Source organism: Herpailurus yagouaroundi, unplaced genomic scaffold (assembly GCF_014898765.1).
Source record: "Herpailurus yagouaroundi ecotype Mexico unplaced genomic scaffold, PumYag 77, whole genome shotgun sequence".
Taxonomy (NCBI): domain Eukaryota; kingdom Metazoa; phylum Chordata; class Mammalia; order Carnivora; family Felidae; genus Herpailurus; species Herpailurus yagouaroundi.
Genome location: NW_024412388.1, coordinates 35,461,617 through 35,484,806, shown reverse-complemented (window position 1 = coordinate 35,484,806; position 23,190 = coordinate 35,461,617). Strand labels below are relative to the sequence as shown.

The 23,190-nt window shown below is 41.6% G+C and overlaps 1 protein-coding gene across 3 annotated transcripts in view; it reads left to right on the top strand.

Moving 5' to 3' along the window:
* Window positions 1–23,190, top strand: part of EIF2B3 (eukaryotic translation initiation factor 2B subunit gamma) — a 124,436-nt gene that overhangs the window by 95,421 nt on the left and 5,825 nt on the right. For all 3 annotated transcript variants that reach the window (XM_040470022.1, XM_040470021.1, XM_040470023.1), the window contains 5 exons: window positions 1,329–1,456; window positions 3,219–3,409; window positions 5,922–5,999; window positions 6,511–6,659; window positions 21,545–21,648. In XM_040470022.1, the coding sequence (XP_040325956.1) occupies window positions 1,329–1,456; window positions 3,219–3,409; window positions 5,922–5,999; window positions 6,511–6,659; window positions 21,545–21,648 (650 nt within the window). The remainder of the gene's footprint in view (window positions 1–1,328; window positions 1,457–3,218; window positions 3,410–5,921; window positions 6,000–6,510; window positions 6,660–21,544; window positions 21,649–23,190) is intronic.

Below are 23,190 nucleotides of genomic sequence, written 5' to 3'. Positions count from 1 at the left end.
AAATAAAATGAAAAATTAAAAACTCATCATCATAACAGATTAAAAGGGAAAAAATATGTTGAGCTCCATAGACATAAAACAAATTTTTTAAATAAAATTCAATTCCCAGTCATTGATGAAAGCTTTTAGCTAGTTAGAAATAAAAGAGAACTGGGGCGCCTGGGTGGCTCAGTCGGTTAAGCATCCGACTTCGGCTCAGGTCATGATCTCGCGGTCCGTGAGTTCAAGCCCCGCATCAGGCTCTGTGCTGACAGCTCAGAGCCTGGAGCCTGTTTCAAATTCTGTGTCTCCCTCTCTCTCTGACCCTCCCCCATTCATGCTGTCTCTCCCTGTCTCAAAAATAAATAAACGTTAAATTAAAAAAAAAAAAAAAAGAAATAAAAGAGAACTTCCTTAACCTATGTACATAAAAGGTATGTGCAGAAAACCTATGATATGTGTGGACTGTTGGCTATAAAGCATGAAACCCAACATCTACATGCAGAAGACAATAAATGGTAGCTTTGATAATGAAAAAAAAATCATCAGTCTACATGATAAAATACTAGAATTTCCTTTAAAATCAAGAACAAGTAAAGATTACTACGATCAGTGCTTCCAGTCAGCATTATACTGGAGATTTTAGCTAATATAGTAAGACCATGAAAAATAAATGAAAGATCTACAGATTAGAAAGGAAGAAAAAAAGTGGTGTTCTCATAGTTGGTATGATTGTCAGAATCTACAGATAAATTACTAGAATTAGTAAGATTGTTAGTGAAGCAATTGGCTATAAGATTAAAATACAGAATAAATCAAATTTCTAAAACCAACAAGAAGAAGAAAATAACTGTTTAAAAGTCACCGTTTATAATATGAACCAAAAATATAAGATATTTAGGATTAACAGAAGACATGCAAGGCCTTTATGGAGAAAGTTTTTTAATGTTTTTTAAACAACTTTTTTCAAAAGACCAGAGCATTCTTCCTTCTCAAGGGTTATTGCCAATTAAGAGTCAAGGCCCTATGTTAAAGTACATGCACATACACAAACACATGTGCACACACACCAGGTAGATAGGACTTTGTAAAAGACTATTTTCTGAATAAATCAGGGAAGGGATTCTTAGATTTAGAATACTACCCTCCCCACCTCCAGCCTGAAGCTGATAGAGAACTTAGATCTTCTGCTTCTCCAGAACTACCAAATCCAGGTCACTTTTGATCTCTGTCAGTCCCATGGTGGCATGACAGGAAGGAATTTGGCTTTTACTAGCATACACAGAGTTTCTGATCCCATAGGATCCAGACAGTCAGATTTCTCATATTTGACCCCTTTTTCTTCCTAGATCAATCACTTCCATCCGGAGTGAACTGATTCCATACCTAATAAGAAAACAGTTCTCCTCAGCTTCCTCACAGCAAGGACAAGAAGAAAAAGAAGAGGATCTAAAGAAAAAGGAGCTGAAATCCTTAGGTCAGTGTTTGGGTTGGTGCGGTAAGGTAGGGGTAGCAGCACCTTTGGAAAGAATAACTGGGCAGGATGCCTGTCTCAAGGCAACAGTGTCTTGTCTAACCACCAGGGAAGACAGGGTAGCTGACACCCTACCCTAAGGTCTGGGTAGGCTTGCTCAGTCAGACTCTGCCGCTTATGCTCTTCAGGGACAGGCTAATCATGCCTCAGGTCCGTTCTCTGGTTCCTAGCTCTGGTTTGACTATGTTCCTCACTAGACTGTTTTGAGTAAACTCTGCCCCCCACTTCTTAGTTCGTCTGTTCTCTAGGCTCTGGGCAGCCCTACTCCTGACTAAACTCAGTCTCTTCTGTCAAAGAAAGAAAGATGAAGGAGTATACAATTACAGTTCAACAAGAGGCCAACCAGGCTGTCTCCTTTCCAAGATGTAGGGGCAAGGTCTGTCTTGTTTGCTGTCATATCCCTGCCTAGTCCCTGGCCAGTCCTGGGCTCATAGTAAGAGTTCCAAAAACAAATTTATCAAATGAATAAATGGAGACAATATAGCACGATGGTTAAGATATCAGGATTTGGATTTGAAATCTGGATTTGAAATCTGACTCTCCCTCTTATTAGCTCTATGACCTGAGATGAGCCCCAGTTTTCTTATCATAAAATAAAAGATCTTACATGGTTGTTTTATGAGCTGAAAAACTGGGGCCCAAATAACTCAGGTTCCAAGTCTTGTGCTATTTCTGTCATAGCACAACTACTAGATATGGTAATAGAGGCTAGCAGCACAAAGCCAATATGGCTGGTCACTAAAGCCTGGACCCTTGCTTATGTTATGTCATGATTTACAAGAGCCCTCTATTGCATTTTCCCTAGTAGTACTTGATTATTGGTCAAACTTGCTTTTAGGACCTCTGTTTTGTTTTGTTTTGTTTTGTTTTGTTTTGTTTTGTTTTAATTTACATCCAAATTAGTTAGCGTATAGTGCAACAATGATTTCAGGAGTAGATTCCTTAGTGCCCCTTACCCATTTAGCCCATCCCCCCTCCTACAACCCCTCCAGTAACCCTCAGTTTGTTCTCCATATTTATGAGTCTCTTCTGCTTTGTCCCCCTCCCTGTTTTTACATTATTCTCATTTCCCTTCCCTTATGTTCATCTGTTTTGTCTCTTAAAGTCCTCCTATGAGTGAAGTCATATGATTTTCATCTTTCTCTGACTAATTTCACTTAGCATAATACCCTTCAGTTCCATCCACGTAGTTGCAAATGGCAAGATTTCATTCTTTTTGATTGCCGAGTAATACGCCATTGTAGATATATACCACATTCTCTTTATCCATTCATCCATCAGTAGACATTTGGGCTTTTTCCATACTTTGGCTATTGTTGATAGTGCTGCTATAAACATGGGGGTGCATGTGTCCCTTCGAAACAGTACACCCATATCGCGTGGATAAATGCCTAGTAGTGCAGCTGCTGGGTCGTAGGGTAGTTGTATTTTTAGTTTTTTGAGGAACCTCCATACTCTTTTCCAGAGTGGCTGCACCAGCTTGCATTCCCATTTTAGGATCTCTTTTTAAGGATTTTTGTAATCCTTTTTAAGGGTTTTCAGATGTTCAGGAAAGCATGTTGCCTCTTTTAATTTCACTTAGTCTTTCAGGTTGTAGTGGGACTTCAGGGTCCATGCTGCATGACTGAGTTCCAGGGAGAGAGATGTGAGTTGTATCTCTTTGAAAACATAACTTGAGCCTCTATTTTCTCTGTTTATTCTAAAGATATTTACAGCTTTATAAAAGAAGACAATACACTGACCTTTGCTCCCTATGATGCCTGCTGGAATGTCTGTCGAGGAGACAGGTGGGAAGACTTGTCCAAATCACAGGTGCGCTGCTATGTCCACATCATGAAAGAGGGGCTCTGCTCTCGAGTAAGCACTCTGGGACTCTACATGGAAGCAAACAGACAGGTAAGAGGATGGGTTTAGAATAGAAATCATGGGGGGCGCCTGGGTGGCTCAGTTGGTTAAGTGTCCCGACTTCAGCTCAGGTCATGGTCTCATGGTGCATGGGTTCAAGCCCCATGTCGGGCTCTGTGCAGACAGCTCAGAGCCTGGAGCCTGCTTCAGGTTCTGTGTCTCCCTCTCTCTGATCCTTCCCCAGCTCCCACTCTGACTCTCTCTTTTTCTCTCTCTCTCTCTCAAAAATAAATAAACATTAAAAAAAAATTAAAAAAAAAAAAAAGAATAGAAATCGTGGGTGCCTCACTTCTTCATTAGTCCCAGTGACTTGTTCAGAATCCCTCTTATTCCCAAGGTTGAGCAAGACCTGACATGTCAGGGGATAGCATTCGGGTACCCAGTTACAGCAAAAGGGGAAGCAGAGAGCCTAGTCCATAGCGGTAGAGCCTCTGGTTCCAAAGAAGGGCTGAGATTCTCAGAAAGGCTAACTTTGGCCTCTGGGTTCAGAAGTTTTCTTTTGTTCTGCTAGGCATGGGATATCTTCAGTACTTCATAAACAAGCAGATAAATACGGTGTAATCAGTACTGTGATGAAGTAAACATAGGCACAGAGAGGAGACGTTCCTAAGAAGGTAAAAGAATAGAATATCGAGTAGTCAGATGGTAGAGCCTCAAAGAAGGAATGTCTATGAGAGGGAAGTGTCTGGAAACAGCATTAGAGAACTAACTCCTCCTTTTAACCCTGAAGTTTGTGATATATGGAGAATGAGCAGCTTCTGTTGCAGAGGAAGCATTGCTTTAAAAGGTTAAAGCAAGGGGTGGAGTAATGAAACAATGAAGAGACCGAAGATGGGGGTGGGGGGTGGGAGACTCTTTGTTGTATACAGGTACAGGAAGAAGGTTTTAGGAGGGAGGGATGATGAGACCATGAAAAGGAAACATGAAAAGGAAAGGGTTGAGATGAGAAGAGGAAAAGATAGATGACTGAGGGAACTATACTGGGGTGGCATTCAAGGACAACAGAGATAAGATGATGAAAAGATTAGGTGTTGATGCAGTTTCTGGTAGAACTCTGTGAAAACTATCAGTGCAGGTATAAGCTGGGGGTGGGGGGAGGGGGCGTGTCAAGTAGGATGATAAAAGATATTGTTGAAAATTGGGATTAGAATTTAGTCCCTATGGGGTGCCTGGGTGGCTCAGTCAGTTGAGCGTACAACTTCAGCTCTGGTCATGATCTCGCAGTCCGTGAGTTCAAGCCCCGCGTGAGGCCCTGTGCTGACAGCTCGGAGCCTGGAGCCTGCTTCGGATTCTGTGTCTCCCTCTCTCTCTGCCCCTCCCCCACTCATGCTCTGTCTCTCTCACTCTCAAAAATGAATAAATGTTAAAAATAAAAAAAAATAAAATAAAAAAAGAAGAATTTAGTCCCTAAAGAAAACTTGGCTCAGGAATCTTCAGGACCCACACTATATAATGTGTATAGTCCCAGCCCCAGGCCTCAAGCTGGCTTCACCCTGGATTGGTTGTAGATCCAGGAGAATCCAAGCCAGAGAGTTTATGAGAAATCATACCTAGTCCCATGTTTACCCAGGGCAGTCCTCAGTAAAGTCAGCCCCCACTTAGAATCAGAGCTATTAGAAACCTTCCTTAATTTGACTTTTAGTACTCATTCTTCAGTTCTATGACTAGATTCTGTCAAGCTAGTCTGAAAGCAGGTCCATGGATAGCCTGAGACTAGGGAAGTGTCCTATGAAGTACCAACAGGAGCTGTGCAGTAGACAGGTCTGAACAGCCTTGGTTGAAGTATAATAGAAGAAGGAGATCCCAGGGATAGGGGCTGAGGTATTAGCCTTCACATTGCCGGTGTAGCCAGTTCTGGCAAGGTGTCCTTCAGCCACTGTGGCCACCACACATAGTGCTCTGACCAGCATTCTGCTCATGCCGGAGAATGACAGGTAGGCACACTACTTGCACGTTCCTAACAGGTCCAGAGTTAAAATTCATATTTGTAGCCTTCTCAGTTTTCTCATATTGAAGAGAGAATAGTGTGAACACCTTCAACATTTTATTTTGGCTGGTGAAGGCCATAGATGCCTTCTCAGGAACTGTCCTGATTATGGAATTGTCTAATATTAACTCTCACTTTATGCATGGCCACACTGGTCTAGGAGGGGAGCAGGAACCTGGGATGACTATGGTCAGGACTCAGAATCCTCCTTGTTCTCAGTAGGCCTCTCCCAAGTGCTTCTTGAAGGCTTGTCTTAGCACCTCCCAGTTGAGGGACATGCCATTACTTTTAAGGAGGAGATTCTCAGCTAGGAAACTAAGGATAAGACCATCTGAAATTTGCTGCATAAACAATCCTTGTCCTAGGGGAAATGAAGCAGCCTCCTGCTCAGCCTCACCCAAACAGGAAAGCTGTGGCTAAAAACTCCCTACATCTCTAATTGGGTGTTGAGTTCTACCTAAGGTGTTCTCAGGTATTTTCTGGTCTGTCTTTAGTAACCAAACCTCTTTCCTCAAGGTGCCCAAATTGCTATCAGTTCTCTGTCCAGAAGAATCACTGGTTCATTCATCAGCCCAGATTGTCAGCAAACACCTGGTAAGTGCTAGCTTGGGCAGGGCAGGTATGGGACAGTCTCTGTGTGTGCTGAATGAAGTATGTCCTTGAGACGATGGATTGGGGTTCTCAAGCCCTGAAACTCATTAGTCCCAGGAAAATCCCAGCTGGGTTCTGGTTCTAAAATATCATCATCTAGCCCAGACATTCAAGACTACCTGAACAGGTGCTGACCTCAGCCATACAAATTCTGTAAGGAAGGTCCATTATGGGTCTCGGGACTCAGACACAAGAGCCTTCCATCTCTGTCCCTCTTCTTACACTGATTTGAGCACTCTCTTCAAGAGAACACATTTATATACACAAATGCCTGTGTGTAAGTTTGAGTTGATCTCAGAGGTATTATGTGACCTTGTGGCCCTAAGAAATATTTACCCCTTGGCTGAGGTGTCTCTGGGGAAAGATTGCATTAGACCCCAACTCAGAGGATCTGAGGAGTTGATTTGCAGTTGGTTGAGATGGATGGACGAGGTTTTATATTTGCCTTTTGCAGGTTGGAGTTGACAGCCTCATTGGGCCAGATACGCAAGTTGGAGAGAAGTCATCCATTAAGCACTCAGTCATTGGTTCATCCTGTGTCCTAAGAGATAGAGTGACTATCACCAATTGCCTTCTCATGAACTCAGTCACTGTGGAGGAAGGGTATGTTTCCACTTGTGCCCACTTAAGGCAAAAGGCTCCTGGTATCCCTGGGAGGTTTTGGGGGCCAGTGCAGCCTAAAAAAGGGCTCAGCTTGAGGAAGGGAAGAAGAGGGAAAAGGCGAAGGAAAGAAAAGTGCCTAGGCCCTTTGAGTCATTGGTTTTGGCTCAATAAAGACATGGTCTCTGAAAACATTTCTGGCGACTTTTTCATACTTATTCCAATTGCGGTCCTGAGAGAGGCTGCCTTCCCTTGCTTTGATGTGCTACTTGATGGGATGGCCACAGTAGTGAGCCTCTGGCAGTACTAGAATGACACTGTACCAATGTGTAATAGTCATCATCCCTTATCTCAGTGTCTCAGAGCAGCCCTGAAGAAGGCAGGGGACTAGGAGGAGTGGACATTTAAGCCATGCACCATTTTTAAAAGAGAGCTTCTTTGTTACAAGTTATGGAGAATCTTCCCCCATTTTGAGACACTTTAAAGTGTTCTAAAATCTTGGTTTATGAACAGCCTGAACTGCAGTAAGAAGACTTGAAATGGTATATTTAGTAAGATTCTTCCTCTGTATGGTCCTCAGGTTTTTCCTGTATATAATGCAAACACAGGTGGTGGAAGAGAGGAGGGGTATTACCAAAGCAATGGCTTTCAGACTTTTTAGAAAGGGAATTTTTTGTTAAAATAAATCTTATGCAGGAGTACCTGGGTGGCTCAGTCGGTTAAGTGTCCAACTCTTGATTTTGGTCCAGGTCATGATCTCACGGTTGGTGAGATTGAACCCCATACTGGGCTCTGGGCTGACAGCAAGGAGTCTGCTTGGGATGCTCATTCTCTCTCTCTCTCTCTCTCTCTCTCTCTCTCTGCCCACCCCCACTCATGCACGCACTCTCAAAAAAGAAACATTTTAAATAAATAAGTATTATGCAGAAACTCAATATTTATAACTGATAAAATCACAGGTGTTTGTAATACAGTGGGGAAGGGGCACTTGTCCTTCCTAGGGGATGTGAAGCAGATGTATAAAGCAAATTTTGAAAACCACAAGACTGGATTAACCTGAAAGAGCTGATTCTAAAGCCTTGATTCTAGCTCCGACATCTGTTGATTTCTCTGTCCAGGAACTAATAGGAGAGAAGGATAAGGGAAGACCTCAAGTTCAGTGAAAGCTGAAATACCTCTCATAGGTGCCAGTGAGAGGTTGGGGAAAGCATTTTGGAGAGAGAAGCTATGTAGGGACATAGCTAAAGGTTAAGCCTTTACTCTTTAGGAAGAGGGACTAATGGAAGTAATAGGATTGAGGGAGGAAGTATCATAATAAACCAGGAAAATTGGAGACCATAGGGATATTGGCCACTAAGATCTGTTCTCCCCCAAGCCCACTTCCCGACTTGACTCCCAAACCCTGGCAACCAGGCCTAACGCATCAGTCAGGAGTTTTGGAATCATCTCCTCTGGAGATTCTGACTAGCCCCAAGAAGAAAAACTAAATTTATTTACATCAGAGATTTCTAACAACCCAGTCAAATCACCCTGCAGTGAAAATTATGGATGACAAATTCCGTTCATGTGCTTAGAGCTTCCAGTCAGCTTTTTTACAATCCTCCCCTAAAGATGAAGAGATAACCAAAGATTACCAGAGATCTAAAGAAAGCCTATCATGAAAGATCCACAAATCAGTTACAAAAAAGCAACTTAGAAGAAACAGAGATTGCAGGGAGAGAAAAATACTTTCAAACAACCTGTCATTTCAAAGAACAAAAAAAGAACTCTAAGAAATTAAAACTATGATAACAAAAGGAAAACCCCAATAAAAGAATTAGAAGATAAAATTGACATTTCCCAGAAAGTAGAGCAAAAAGATAAAGAGATAGAACATAGAAGAGAAACGATAAGGAAACGAGAGGACCAGTTCAGGATGTTTAACATCTGAATACGAATTCTCTAAAAAAAAAAGAGAGAGAGAGTTCAGACATCAGAGGAGGAAATTATTTAAGAAATAATATAGGAAAATGCCCCACAGAGAGGTAAATTTACAGAATGAAAAGGCCTACCAAGTGCCCAGCACAATGGGTAAAAATCTACGTCGTTTTGAGTTTTCAAAACACTGGAGACAAAGCATGCTATAAAGTTACAAAGAGAAAGTAATAGGTGCTATATAACCAATCAGGAACCAGAATGGCTTTGGACTTATCAGTAGCAACATTGGAAACTAGAAGAAAATAGAACAATGCCTTCAAAATTCTGAAGGAAAACTAATTTCAACCTAGAATTCTACACCCAAGGAAAATGTTAAATGTGATTTTTCTTTTTTTTTCTAGAAAAATTTTTTAATGTTTATTTATTTTTGAGAGAGAGAGAGTGAGTGGGGAGGGATAGAGAGGGTGACAGAGGATCCCAAGAAGGCTGTGCTGACAGCAGAGGGCCCAATGCGCTGCTTGAATTCACGAACCGTGAGATCATGACCTGCGCCGAAGTCAGACCCTTAACTGACTGAGCCACCCAGGTGCCCCAAGTGTGTTTTTTCTAGATGTGTTCCACCAAATGAAGAATAAACCAAAGATACAAGATACAAAAGATACAACTCTGAAAAAGCAAAAAGAATACATAGCATGATACTGAAGGCAGATCCAAAAATGACAACTATGCATGAAGCATAAAGAGCAGTTAGCCCAGAGTGGAATCCACAAAAAAACTTAGGAAGATGAAAATGATAAAATACCAAATACATATAAACATCTTGAAAGATTTAGACAACTGGCTAAAAGTTTGGGTTGAATTAGTAATAGCATAGAATACTAACAAAAACAAAACAGTTATGAACTCTGTTTAAAAAGTTGTAGGGGGTGGCCACCTGGGTGGCTCAGTCAGTGAAGCATCAGACTTGGTGTCAGCTCAGGTTATGATCTCATGGTTTGTGAGTTCAAGCCCTACATCAGCTCTGTGCTGACAGTGCAGAGCCTGCTTGAGATTCTCTCTCTCCCTCTCTCTCTCTGTCCCTCCCCCACTCACACTGTGTCTGTCTCTCTCAAAAATAAATAAATAAACTTAAAAAAAAAAACGTTGTACCTGAGGGACACCTGGGTGGCTCAGTCACTCAGTCAGTTAAGCATCCAGCTCTTGATTTCAGCTCAAGTCATGATCTTGAGTTCAAGCCCCATGTTGGGCTCCATGCTGACAGCACAGAGCCTGCTTGGGATTTTCTGTCTCTCTCTGTCTCTCTCTCTGCCCCTCCCCCATTTGTGCACTCTCTCAAAATAAATACATAAACTTTAAAATAAATAAATAAAAATTTGCACATGAAAGGAAATGGCGTCACAGTTCACTATGTACACAATATGAAGTACAATTTATGTAATCGTAATAAACAACTATTGACCAAAATCATGCTGTAACAATATAGAAAGGATGAGGGATAGAAAGGAAAAGAGGGAAGAGGGAGAGAAAGGAAAGCTAAATCCTCATCTTCCATTGTGGGAAATCTATTGATAATAACTAAAACTAAAAACTGAAGAAGTAGTAATATGCATGTTGTTATGTATACACGGGGAGGTAAATGGCTGAACTACTCAATGGGGTACCTGGATGGTTCAGTTGGTTAAAAGTCCGACCTGATTTCAGCTCAGGTCATGATCTCAGAGTTGAAAAATTGAGTCCCATGTCGGACTGTGCTGGCTATGGAGCCTGCTTGAGATTCTCTCCCTCTACTGCTCATCCACTCCCTCTTTCTCTCTTTAAAATACAAACAAACAAACAAAAAAACTGAAATAACTCAGCAAAAAGACCAAAAGTTGTCTCCAGGAAAAAGGAAATGAGTAGGGGGAACAGAAGCCTGCTGTTTTTCATAGTAAAACCTTCAGAAAGATTTGTTTTAAGATATATACATGCATATATAAATTTAATTGCCAAAAAAAAAAAAAGGTCAGAATTTTGTGGTACACTGCTACCAGTGGTGTACTGATAAGTTGTTAACAACTAGCTTTCCAAAGGAAAAAAATAAGTGATCTGATTTGTAACATTTGCCAATTTCCATACTGTACCTTCTCCCACTATGGCCAATGATATCAGCAAACACCTGAGTTGGGAAGAGATACCAACAATCAGCTCTCCCAAGCAGAACAGGCTGCCTCCAGCACACCACTGAGAGTAGAAACCTGTCTCAAATATTTTACTCATCAAACGAAAGACCCACTGGATACTGAAGACTGTGCATGAGTGCTGTGGTAGAAATCTGTATAGTCACAAAGGAGAAGAGGGTCAGGAAAGAATTAAGGAAATGACCCATGAGCTGAAAAATGAGTAGAGCTACCCAAGGTAGAGAAAGGAATGTTCTAGATACATCAAGAGTGTTAAGTGTGAGGGGTGCCTGGGTGGCTCAGTCAGTTAAGCATCTGACTCTTAGTTTTGGCTTAGGTCATTGTCCACGGTTTGTGAGTTCGAGCCCCACATCAGGCTCTGCACTGAAGTACAGAGCCTGCTTGGGATTGTCTCTCCCCTCTCTGTTTGCACTTACCCCACTCGCACATTCTAAGTAAATAAATAAACTTTTAAAAATACATTGTTTTAAAGGAGTGTGAAGTGTGAGAGAGCATGAGCATATCTTATTCCAGAAACATCTCTTCATTTTGATCTTAGCTTGAATTTCATCACTTAAGAAGAGGCTTCACTGACTGACTTACCCTATCAGAAGTAACCTGTCCCAGTACTCTTCCATTACGTCAACCTGTTTTATTTCCTTCATAGCATTATTACTATCTGGACTTCTCTTATTTACCTGTCTCTCACAAGTAAATATTAATTTGAGAATGTAAGTACCTTATCTTTCTGTTTCACTATTATATCTTGAAGCAGAAAGCCTGCAGGAACTCAGTAAATACTTGTTATATGGAAGAATGGTAAACAATTCATAATAACCGAAATAACAGAATTCGAAAGAGGAATGGATAGAGAGGAGACAAGGCTATACAGATGGCCAAAGGCCAAATCATGGACTATCCCCTAACAAGTTTAATAGGTAAGAGTAATAATGTAAGAGTTTAAAGGAAAGGAATAACAATTAAATCTACATTTTATGAAGATCATTTTGGCTGCATTATGGAGAGTGATGTGAAGAGGATAAACATGGAGGGAGGAAGACTACTGAAAGAATCCTGGTAAAATAGAAGAGGCCCTAAACTAAAGCAGTAGCAGTAGTGATAGGGAGGAGAAATAGTATGATGATTACAAACTATAAAGCATGATGACTGCCTGGATATATAAGGTAAAAGAGAAATTAGGGAAAACTTCCAGATTTCTTGCTTGAACAATAAGATTTTTGGTGTGCTATTCACTAAGATAGAAATCAGCAGAGGATTTGCAGAGTGGGAGGCAGGGAAAAGGTAAGTTCCATTTGGGATAAGTTGAGTTAATGGCAAGCGGCCTTGACATGCAGGGACTTGATGTGCAGGACTGGAGTGCAGGAAAGAAGCCTGTGCTTGAAGTACAGATTTGGGAGTGGTGGGCATAGAAGGGGTAACTGAAGCTGTGGGAGTAGAAGAGACATTCAGGGAGATTATGTGACCTTAAAAGAAAAGAAACCAAGGGGCACCTGGGTGGCTCAGTCGGCTAAGTGTCCAACTCTTAATATCGGCTCAGGTCATGGTCTCACAGTTAGTGAGTTCAAGCCCCATGCACTCCACACTGACACCCCAGAGCCTGCTTGGAATTCTCTCTCCCTCTCTCTCTGCCCTTACCCCACTTATGGGCACTCACTCTCTCTTTCTCTCAAAATAAATAAATAAACTTAAAAAAAATTTTTTAAAGAAAAGAAACCAAGATAAAACCTTGGAGAACATCAGCAATTTTGGACGTAAGAAAAAGAATCTAAAGAGACTGATAAGGAATGGGCAAGGAAGGGATTTAAAGGGTAAGAGAGATGACAGTTGAGGGGCACCTGGGTGGCTCAGTTGGTTAAGTGACCTGAGCCGACTTTGGCTCAGGTCATGATCTCACAGTTCATGGGTTTGAGCCCCATGTCAGGCTCTGTGCTGACAGCTCAGCGCTTCAGATTCTGTGTCTCCCTCTCTCTCTGCCCCTTCCCTGCTTGCACTCACTCACTCTCTCTGTCTCAAAAATAAACATTACGAGAGAGAGAGAGAGGACAGTTGGTAGGTGAAGCCCAGGTTTCTAGGTGGGGAAACAGGGTAGATGATGGTGTGCTCACTGAGATGAGGAAAGGTGAAGGAGGTACAGATTTGTGGGGAGAAAAGGCCTGTGTAGGGCATATGAAATTGTAAGTACCTACAGGACATCCAGTTATGTGGAGGTATCTAGTAGCCAGTTTGTGACTATAGGTTTTTTTTAAGTTTATTTATTTATTTTGAGAGAGAGAGAGAGCGAGCAGAGGAGGGGCAGAGAGAGAGGGACAGAGAGAGAATCCTCGCTGGAGCGTGGAGCCTGATGCAGGGCTCAAACTCACAAACCACGAGATTATGACCTGACCTGATACCAAGTCGGACCACTTAACTGACTGAGCCACCCAGACGCCCCATGACTAGAGGTCAGAAGAAGAGGTCAGACCCAGAGACCTCTTCCTGAATCATTGTGGTGTTCTCTTATTTTTCTGTCTGTATTTGTCTTATTCTTCCAAATCTGCCTGTCATTCCTTCTATGGATTTAGAAATTGAACTTTGGAGTCAGACTGCCAGATTGAATCCTGAGTCTGTCACTTACTAGTCCCTTAGGGAATTGGCTTTATGTCTTTGTGCCTGATTTTTTTACTGTCAAATGAGGTAAAAACTGAACTACCTCAGGGCGCTGGGTGGCTCAGTCGGTTAAGCGTCCGACTTTGGCTCACGTCATGGTCTCACAGTTCATGAGTTCAAGCCCCACATTGGGCTCTGTGTTGACAGCTCAGAGCCTGGAGTTTGTGTGTGGATTCTGTGTCTCCCTCTCTCTCTCTGCCCCTCCCCCACTCATGCTCTGTCTCTGTCTCTCAAAAAATAAATAAACATTAAAAAATAAGAATAAAAAAACTAAACTACCCCATAGATTTATTGGGAGTACTAAGTTAATAGACATAAAGCACTTAGAATAGAACTTGGACGTAGAGTGTTAGCTCTCATTTGTTTATCGTCGTCGACATCATCATTACTGTATCTCATTTCAGAGGTGGCATGTTGCCAGTGTTGTCTTCCTTTTTTTTTTAATGTTTATTTATTTTTGAGAGAGAGACAGAGTGAAACTGGGGGCAGAGAGAGAGGGAGACACAGAATCTGAAGTGGGCTGCAGGCTCTGAGCTGTCAGCACAGAGCCTGATGTGGGGCTCGAACTCCGGAGCAGTGAGATCATGACCTGAGCCAAAGTTGGACGCTCAACTGACTGAGCCACTGAGGCACCTCCCCGCCAGCGTTGTCTTCCTAAAGGAGATCTCTGATCATGTCCCTGTTCTGTTCAAAAACTGTTTTTGAGGGGCGCTTGGGTGGCTCAGTTGGTTAAGCACCAGACTCTTGATTTTGGCCCAAGTCCTGATCCCAGGGTCATGGGATCAGGCCCCATGTCAGGCTCTGCACTGGGCATGGAGCTTGTTTAAGATTCTCTCTCTCTGCTTCTACCCCACTCACACGCACACTTTCACACACTCTCTCAAATAAATAACAATTTAAAAAAACTTTTTTTGAAGACTCCCCATTACCTTTAGAATAAAGTTTGAATTTCCAGGTTTTTCATGATCTAGCTCCAACACTGAGTCCTGGAATGTTAGTGACATAGGGCCTTAGAAGTCACCCTGATCAACTCCTGCATTTTTACAGATGGGCAAATTGTGGAATTCTAGATTTTCTTCTCATTGCATTCCTGCTACTCCATGTCTCATTCCAGATTCATGCATGAAACTGACAGGCATCACCATTCTCTCAAAAACGAGAACCACACTTGCCTTTATCCATTTGATCACCTAATTCCAGAGTAGCTCATAAGGCTTTGTAACTTCCACTCTGTCTCATCATGCCTCAGACCTTCCAGGGAAGACAGTGCCATAACTTTCCCATTTGCTCTAATTAGCACCCTCTCCCTCCCACCAGTGGGTGGGCAGACAAAGGAGCAGCTCTCTGGCACCTCTTTAAAGTCCAGTGTTGGTGTCCTGAATTGACATTAAGAGACTTGGTGAGGGAACCAAGGTTCCCTAAGAAACTCCAACTTGCATATATGAGAAAAATTCATAGAAAATACCTAGCATAATATCCTAGAGTCAGTTGCTATTTTGGAGGAGGTATCATCTTGAATGGCCTTATAAGCTAGGGAAACAATAAAGGTTTAGATGGTGGTGGCTGCTATTTTTTTTTTTTTCAACTAAAAAAGTTGAGGCAGCCCACATGAAGCTAATGACTAGGGAGACCATTAGAGATTACCCAATCTGGTAAATTAGCTCCTGGTGATAAGATCAAACATCCTGCATCCCATATGAACCTTTTCCTATTATTTTCAGGTCATTTAGTTTTAATTAGTTATAGTAAATTTGGGAAAAGTAACTAAATTGCAGTTGCGTGAGACTGTTACCTGCTGCTGTTACATCTGGACTGAGTGGCAAAGCAGGAGCATGAATTCGTCCAGAAGGCAGTTTCTGATATTCCTAGCTTACTTGTCTCTGCCAGCAGTTGTGAGTTGCTGAGGCTTTCTGGACAGTGGCTTAGACATCTGCCCAAGGTCCTCAAAGCTTGAGAGATGCTAATAGGACCACCTTGGCGAAGGTGTAGGTGAGACTATGCAGAGAAGGCTCCTGTCTTTCTCATTTTCAGTTTCTGGTAGAAATTCCAAGTTCTGTGACAGCTGATGCCCAGCAACCCAAAGTCGATAGTTAAAACTTCATTGTCCAGGCTTTGGTGTCAGTTCTGTGTTCTGTGTCTTGGCTCTCTGGTCCTGAGCAACATCTCCTGCATTTCCTCCTAGTCCAAGGTGAATGACCCAAGCAAAAGTGTAAGGTAGTTCCTTCACATGCAGGCAGGCCAGGGAGCCAAATTTTCACCTAGGTATTCCATGCTTTCTGCAAGCAGCAAGTGCAGCCCTCAGAGCCAAACAATATATTATTGCTTCTCATTGTTACCCTGAGTGTCTTCTTCACCTGTACTCACTGACTACCCTGCTCACTGGGTCCCTTACTTTTCTTTTTTTTCTTTATTCCTGACATCACTCTGCCTGAATTGCCTCTCTCTGAATATCTTTACCTGTAGGAAATCCTCCTACTCATCTTTCAAGGTCCAATACATTTTCCACCTCCTCCATGCAGCCTTGAATTGTTCTAGCCAGAAATTGTTTCCTCTGCTTCCGTGTTCCCTGTGCAACCCATACACTTCATTTATGTTCGTGTGCTGTTTAGTGCACCTTTCTTTTTTCCTCAACTAGACTGTAAATTCATTGAACACAGAAGTAGTTCTCATATACCTTTGTATCTCTTAATTTCTAATACTGTACTTTATATACCTTGTAAGTATTTACTGAATGAAAAATAGAAGTCCCTGATTTAACCTCCCCTACTATATAATTGGCTGAGTATATGTCCAAAGAGCCATGTCTACTTCTAGAAAAAATAATGGAGTACTTCACTCCTTGAAATTCAACAAAATAAAAACAAACAAAACCAGAAAAGGAAGCTTCATCCATAATAAAGCTAGATAACACCACATACCTGTACACAGACTAAAGACTATCTGCCAGACACAATGGAATGTAGATCAGATCCAAAGAAAAGACCAAAATTCAACCAGCATAACAAATAGGGGCATGGGCAAACCAGAGGGAAATTGGCAAACACATCTTTTGCAAAATCTCAGGGCACATAAGAGGGAGAAAATCAAGCTGGCCTTGGACTTTTCTGTGACCACATTTAAGACAACATTTAAGTAAGACAACATTTAGAAAATTTGGAGGGAAACGATTATGACCTAAGAATCCTAGAGTTAGTCAAATTATGGTTGAAATATAAAATCATCAGAAATACTCCAGGCCTCTGGAGATGTGTCACCCATGAACCCTCTGGAAAACTCTACTTGAAGAAATAATACAGCCAAGTAAGAAATGCAACAAAATATTAACAAATGGGTAGGAGGAGTGTAAAAGTGAACTCCCTTAAACATAAAATTAAGTCTGCGGTAATTAGAGTTGCAAAAGGACCGTGACTGTTAGAAGAATTTTTTCCATGTTTCTTCAGTAACAGTCTTGAAAATACCAACTTACGAAACTTTGGGAAGATCCCCTGGACTTAAAGGGGCTCCTTAGGACTTTTGATTCACTCTTTGCCTTTGGACTAAACCCATCTTCTTAGATCTTCTTAGATGGAGAATACTACAGCTTAATTCTCTGAGGTTGTTACTTTAACCATGATTCCCCCCAAACCCTTCTTTTTCTTAGCCTCTGTTTAGGGAATATAAAGACTTAGATTTCTTAGGAGGGAGACATTTCTCACCACTAAACCTTTATATAGTAAAGCGACACACATAGAACTAAAGGGAGGAAATTTTCAGCTTGCTTGCTGGAGCCAATACAGTTTCATTTAGAGGACCAAAAGCAAGATTGACCAGAGAAAGGAAGAAGGTGAGAGATTTCTTTAAGCATTATGTCTTATTACATGAATTAACCTGGATAAATCTCACAAATGTGATGTTGAAGGGGGAAAAAAGCAAGTTTGGCATTTATAAAAAATTTTAAAACATGAAAAAAATACTATATATTGTCTACTAATACAGACTTTTTTTCTGTACCTGAAATAGTTCATTAAAAATAACACAGAGGTGCCTGGGTGACTCAGTCGGTTAAGCGTCTGACTTTGGCTCAGGTCACAATCTCACGGTTCGTGGATTTGAGCCCCGAGTTAGACTCTGTGCTGACAGCTTGGAGCCTGGAGCCTGTTTCGGATTCTATGTCTCCCTCTCTCTCTACCCCTCCCCCACTCACACTCTGTCTCTCCCAAAAATAAACATTAATTTTTTAAAAAATACAAAAAATAATTATACAAGATTCTTCATCTAGACAGACTCCTGGATGAGGGCCCCTTGGGCTAAGGTTAGGAGGCTCTTGCCTTTTGGGGAAATATGGGTGACTCAACCATAATCTTTGGACTAAAGTAGTGAACCTTTGGGTTTAGTCACATGCCTAGAAAAACTACATATATCTCCACTTCCATACTCTTTTCTCACCCAAGGTTATGAGTAAGTTTAGAAAGCCTACCAGCTTATCTCCAGAGCAGAACCTGCCTGTCCTTAGTGTTACTGAAAAATTTCATGGCTTTTTACCAAATACTACCTAGTCACCAGCTGAGTCCAACAATGCAGTCACTTAATCACTGTGTAGGCTTGGGCACATTGCTATTATAACTTCTGTGAGCCTCAAGTTTCTCTGTAAAAATTAGAATAAACACCACTATCCCTGCAGGCTTGCTAAAAAGATTAAGTTACACAATGAACATAAAATGTTTTGTGTAATGACTGAGATATATTAGACAAGAGAGTTATGTGTGTTCCCTTTCCTTCTGTAATAAAGTGAAGAAAGTTCTAACTAAAGCCAGAAGAGGAACTAGAATTTGGAGGCCTTCTTGCTTCCCAGACCAGGGCTTCTTCATTATGTCATATGCCACAACATGGTGTGGCACAGTGTACCTGGCCAAGCAGTGATCTACAGATCTTACAAAGACCTCTGTTTTTCTCATGGTCTCTTTTCCACTGAAGCATTAGCGTTTTCAGGGTAATTTCCCAAAGCCTGCAGTTTTGCTTAAAATTTAACCCCACCAAGTAGAAATGAGAACCAAAACTCCATTAATATTAGCCATCTCTCAACAGCTTCTTAGAAAACACAACCAGGGGCTCCTGGATGGCCCAGTCAGTTGAACATCCAACTCTTGATTTCAGCCCAGGTTCATGAGTTCAAGCCCCACATGAGGCTCTGCACTAACAGCAGAGCCTGCTTGGGATTCTTTCTCCCTCTCTGCCTCTCTCAAAGTAAATACATTGTATTTTTAAAAAAAGATTCTTTCTGCCCCTCTCCCCCACTCATGTTCTCTCCCTCTCTCTCTCTCTCAGTAGGTAGGTAGGTAACCGGTAGGCAGATACAAAGAGGGAAGGAAGGAAGGAAGGGAGGAAGGGAGGACGGAAGGAAGGAAATTAGACACAACCGGGTATTAGCACAGCAGAGTCTTCAGTACCAAGCTGAGACTTAAAACTAAGTTGCAAAAACTGTTGTTTCCATGTTGGGGCCAGTTCTTTTCTTCAGCTGTAGAGGAAGTCACCTCCACTCCACTTTATGCACTGAGCAGAAAAGGCAAAGCCTTTATTGTAGATTGGCAACATTTGATATAGTAGTATTAGTCCTTCCTCTCTGGCATGAGCACAATTCCAATAAAATCCTTAATCTTGGAATTTCTTTCTAGACAGGTGGAAAAGTCTGTCCGGACAAGCTATATTGGCTTGACATTTTTTTCCAGAGTACCTCAGCCTTGCTAATGGAAGTGACTTGTGACTGCAGCAGTGCTAATAGGAAACAGTTGAAGAAACAAATGGCAGAAAAGAACTTTACACTCACCAAGCATTTTGTCACGTGTTCATCTCAAATCATTCCATAGATCCACTGACCAAGAACTTCAGGAGAGCACCCAACTTCTTTATATAATCATCCCACTTTTCCCATCACATCTGCAGACTCTACAGTGGTAGTTTATGTGTCTCAGAGGGAGTTAAACACAAATTAGATGAGAAAAGGTTCCTGAATACCTCAATCATACCTGTTAGACGTAAGGAGAACCCAGGCTATCCATTGCTGTGGAAATCTGACCTCAGTCAATCTAGCCTCTTCCTTCCAGGAATGGTTCCCACTTACATCCCAAATTCCAAAATAGCCATGTAGTAGTCTCTAATTATGGCTGCTTGAATTCCTCTTGGCTTTCTTGTCTGCTGACTATATTTACCCCTTGCCTAGCTCCAGAGCATGCCTTCTCAGGATCTTACACTTCTGAGCAGAAGGCATCCGCCTACTCCCATTTTAGAGAAAAAAAAAAGACTTTTCAGTGGCAAACTAGTAGCCAATTGTAAGCCTGCTTTGTCCCAGCAGCCTGTGTTTCTGAAGCTTTCTATACTTCCTTACTATTCTTTTTGGGGGAATTTTCATCAAGAAGCAGGAGCCACCCTAACTGCTAACTGAACTGCTTTACCCAAAGCAGAAGGAAAGTAGGTTTTGGAAGTCCCCTTGATACATACCCACTGAGTGTATCCTGATTTTTTTTTTTTTTTTTTTTTTTTTTTTTTTTTTTTTTAGTGTATTCTGAATTTGAGCCAAAAAAACAAACTAATACTGTCTGCCCATCTTTAGCCCATACCACAGAGGTGCTGTGGCTTTGGCCTTTTGCTGCTTTCTGACAGGCTTTAACCTTCCAAAAAATAGAGATAAAGAAGACTCTGGAATGCCATAAACTCTAGAATTCCTTTTTTGCATTTTACTAAAGTTTTGGCATTTGGCAAGAATTTTTTTTAATGGCCTGTGCATTAATAGTTTCAGTCCTTGGAATGTCCTCCTCCCTAGCCCCAATGCTTCTTGGGTTGCGTGAGGATTTTTCCTTAGTTAGTGTTTTGTTTTGTCTTGTTTTGTTTTGTTTAAATAGATGCCCATACCCTTCCTCCTCACCTTCCTTCTCCCCTCCAGTTGCCTACTTCTGACTCTTTAGGGTACTGAATATTCAGTGCCCTGTTAGGGCAGAGCCCCTCCTTCCACAGAGACATTTGGCTCAGAAAAACAACTTGGCAGTTCGAAGCTTCCTCCAGTCTTTGCCCCCCTTAATGTCTTTGTATAGCGTTATGATTAAATGTATGGCTTCTGGAGTCAGGCAGATCTAGATTTGAATCTGCTACTTGGCAATTATGTGGTTTTGGGTAAATGGTTTAACTTCTCTAAATCTGTTACCTCATCTGAAAAATGTAGTTGTTATTTTTACTGCATCAGAGGTAAAAATGATACTCCCAGGATCATCTAGGAAGCTTTTTTTTTTCTAATTAAATACATAAAGCCTGTATCCCAGACCTACCAAAAAGATTGATGGAGGCCAGGATGATGAGGGTGTTTTTGTTTGTTATTTTTTATGCTGCCCAGGTGATTAAATGACTAGATCTGTAAGTCACTCCTATAATGTACATAGAGTATTTAACACAGCAGCTAGCATAGAGTAGGTATGCAACACATGCTAGTGAAGATTTTCAAAAGGACCTCTACTCCCACCCACTAGTCTTTAGGAGCCAGAAAGATGCTCTTTAAATACATTCAAATGCTACAAGCCAGAGGTACTACTCTTGAGAGTGGCTTTAGGATCTGGAGTAGTCTTTGATATGGCATGGAGCTAGTTTAAAAAAACGTTGGTTTTTTGTTTTTTGGGTTCTTTTAAATGAGTATGGTTTTGATTAATCAGAGTCTGTAGTGAGGGCTGTGGGATACCTATTGTTTCCATAGCTGATCTCCTAGGAAGATTCATAGGATTTAAGCCTTAGATGAAATTTGGAATATATTCCCAGATGAGAAGCAAGAGTGATGGATCAGCCCAGGGACTAGTGCCAGCTTCCACTCCCCAGAACAAATAAGGAGAGATCCGATAAAATTTAGACCTCCAGGTGTGGCATGTCTAAAGAAATCACAGCGTCTTCTGTTTTCAAGCCCTAGTGGGGAAGATCATTACAAGCATATCTGAACTCTGGACTTTGCTAAAGCCAGGTCCTCCCTTGGTCCAGCTGAGCATTCTCTCTTCTATTGACAACTTGAAGCATGTAACCATTAACTGAACAAACCGGCCATTCCTAGCCTATGAATGAGCCAGAACCCCCAACCCACAAGGGTAAGGATGGTGATGAGAGCCATGGGCACTCTTTAACTTGGCTGCTCTGTTACAGAAGCAGCATCCAGGGGAGCATCATCTGCAACAATGCTGTGATCGAGAAGGGAACGGACATCAAGAACTGCCTAATTGGAAGTGGCCAGAGGATTGAAGCCAAAGGTAAACCAAATTACAATCATAGATGCCATTTTTTACCTAGTGCTTAGTTCTGGTGACAATAAGGGAACAAGCACATGCATACTCTGCAGGTGAGAACATGAATCAATAAAGCCATCTTTGGAGAGGAATTGACATTGTCGTCAAACGTTTTAACTTTGATTTAACAGTTCCCTTTTTAGGAATTTATCTTACCAATAAGCTCATAAATGTATGCAGCCTTACTATCAAAAATTTTCAAACATACCAAAAAGATCTAATGGCCCAGATTAGCACCAATACTTTATGATGGCTCTTGAGGGACACCTGGATGGTGCAGTCAATTAAGCATCCAACTCTTGGTTTCAGCTCAGGTCATGATCTCATGGTTCGTGGATTCATGCCCCACATCGGGCTGTATGCTGACAGTGTGGAGCCTGCTTGGGATTCTGTCTCCCTCTCTCTCTGCCCCTCCCCCACTTGTGCATGCTCACTCGCTCTCTCTCAAAATAAATAAACCCTAAAATAATAAACTTTTTAAAAAGTTAAAAAAAAAAAGAAAGACTGGTATTTTTAGTTCAATTAATGGCAGACACATTCTACCCAGTGTCTCACCAGAGAAGCTTCAAGCGGGAGTATTAGTCAACAGCAGCACCACAGCTATTGGTATTTTCTTCTGTGATCGTATGCACGGTGTGAGGGCTGGCATACAAACTTAAGTTCCAACACTGGCAGCATGGATGGCATTGCCCTACTGGAAAGCCATTGGCTAACAGCTAGCTGTTGTGTATAGCTTTGAAATGTTCTCACATACACTATCTTATTGGATTCTCATAAAAACCCTGTGAGGTAGGGATTCATTATTGACCCATTTGGTGAAATGGAAACTGAGACTTAGAAAAGTTGAAGTGTAGGGCACTCAGTTAGTTAAATATCTGACTCTTGATTTTGGCTCAGGTCATAATCTCACAGTTCATGGGATTGAGCCCTGCACCAGGCTCTGCACTGACAGTGCGAAGTCTGCTTGGGATTCTCTCTCCCACTCTCTGCCCCTCCTCCATTCATGCAAGTGCTTTCTTTCTCTCTCAAAATAAATAAATAAACATTAAAAAAAAAAAAGAGAGAGAAAGAAAAGTTGAAATTAACCCAAGGTATGTAGCTAGTAAGTGACAAAACTGGTTCTTCAGCCTAAATGATTGCCAGATAGCCTCCAAAAAGACCAGAGAAAGAAGCCATTCCTGGCTTACCCAGCAGAATTTGATCAGTGATACACCTTTTCTCCCTTTAGTCCTTTTTCCATATTGGAAAAATATATTTGGCCTCCATATCCCAGCTCTTTCTGATCTTCAGGAGCCCCAGATCTTGATTTTTTCTCCTGTTCAACATACCAGCTCACTCAGGCCTACCCTTAGGTTACAGAGAAATTTCTTTCTTGAGCAGATGGGTCCTGTTGGTAATTTCTTTTTTTTTTTTTTTTTTTAATTTTTTTTTTCAACGTTTATTTATTTTTGGGACAGAGAGAGACAGAGCATGAACGGGGGAGGGGCAGAGAGAGAGGGAGACACT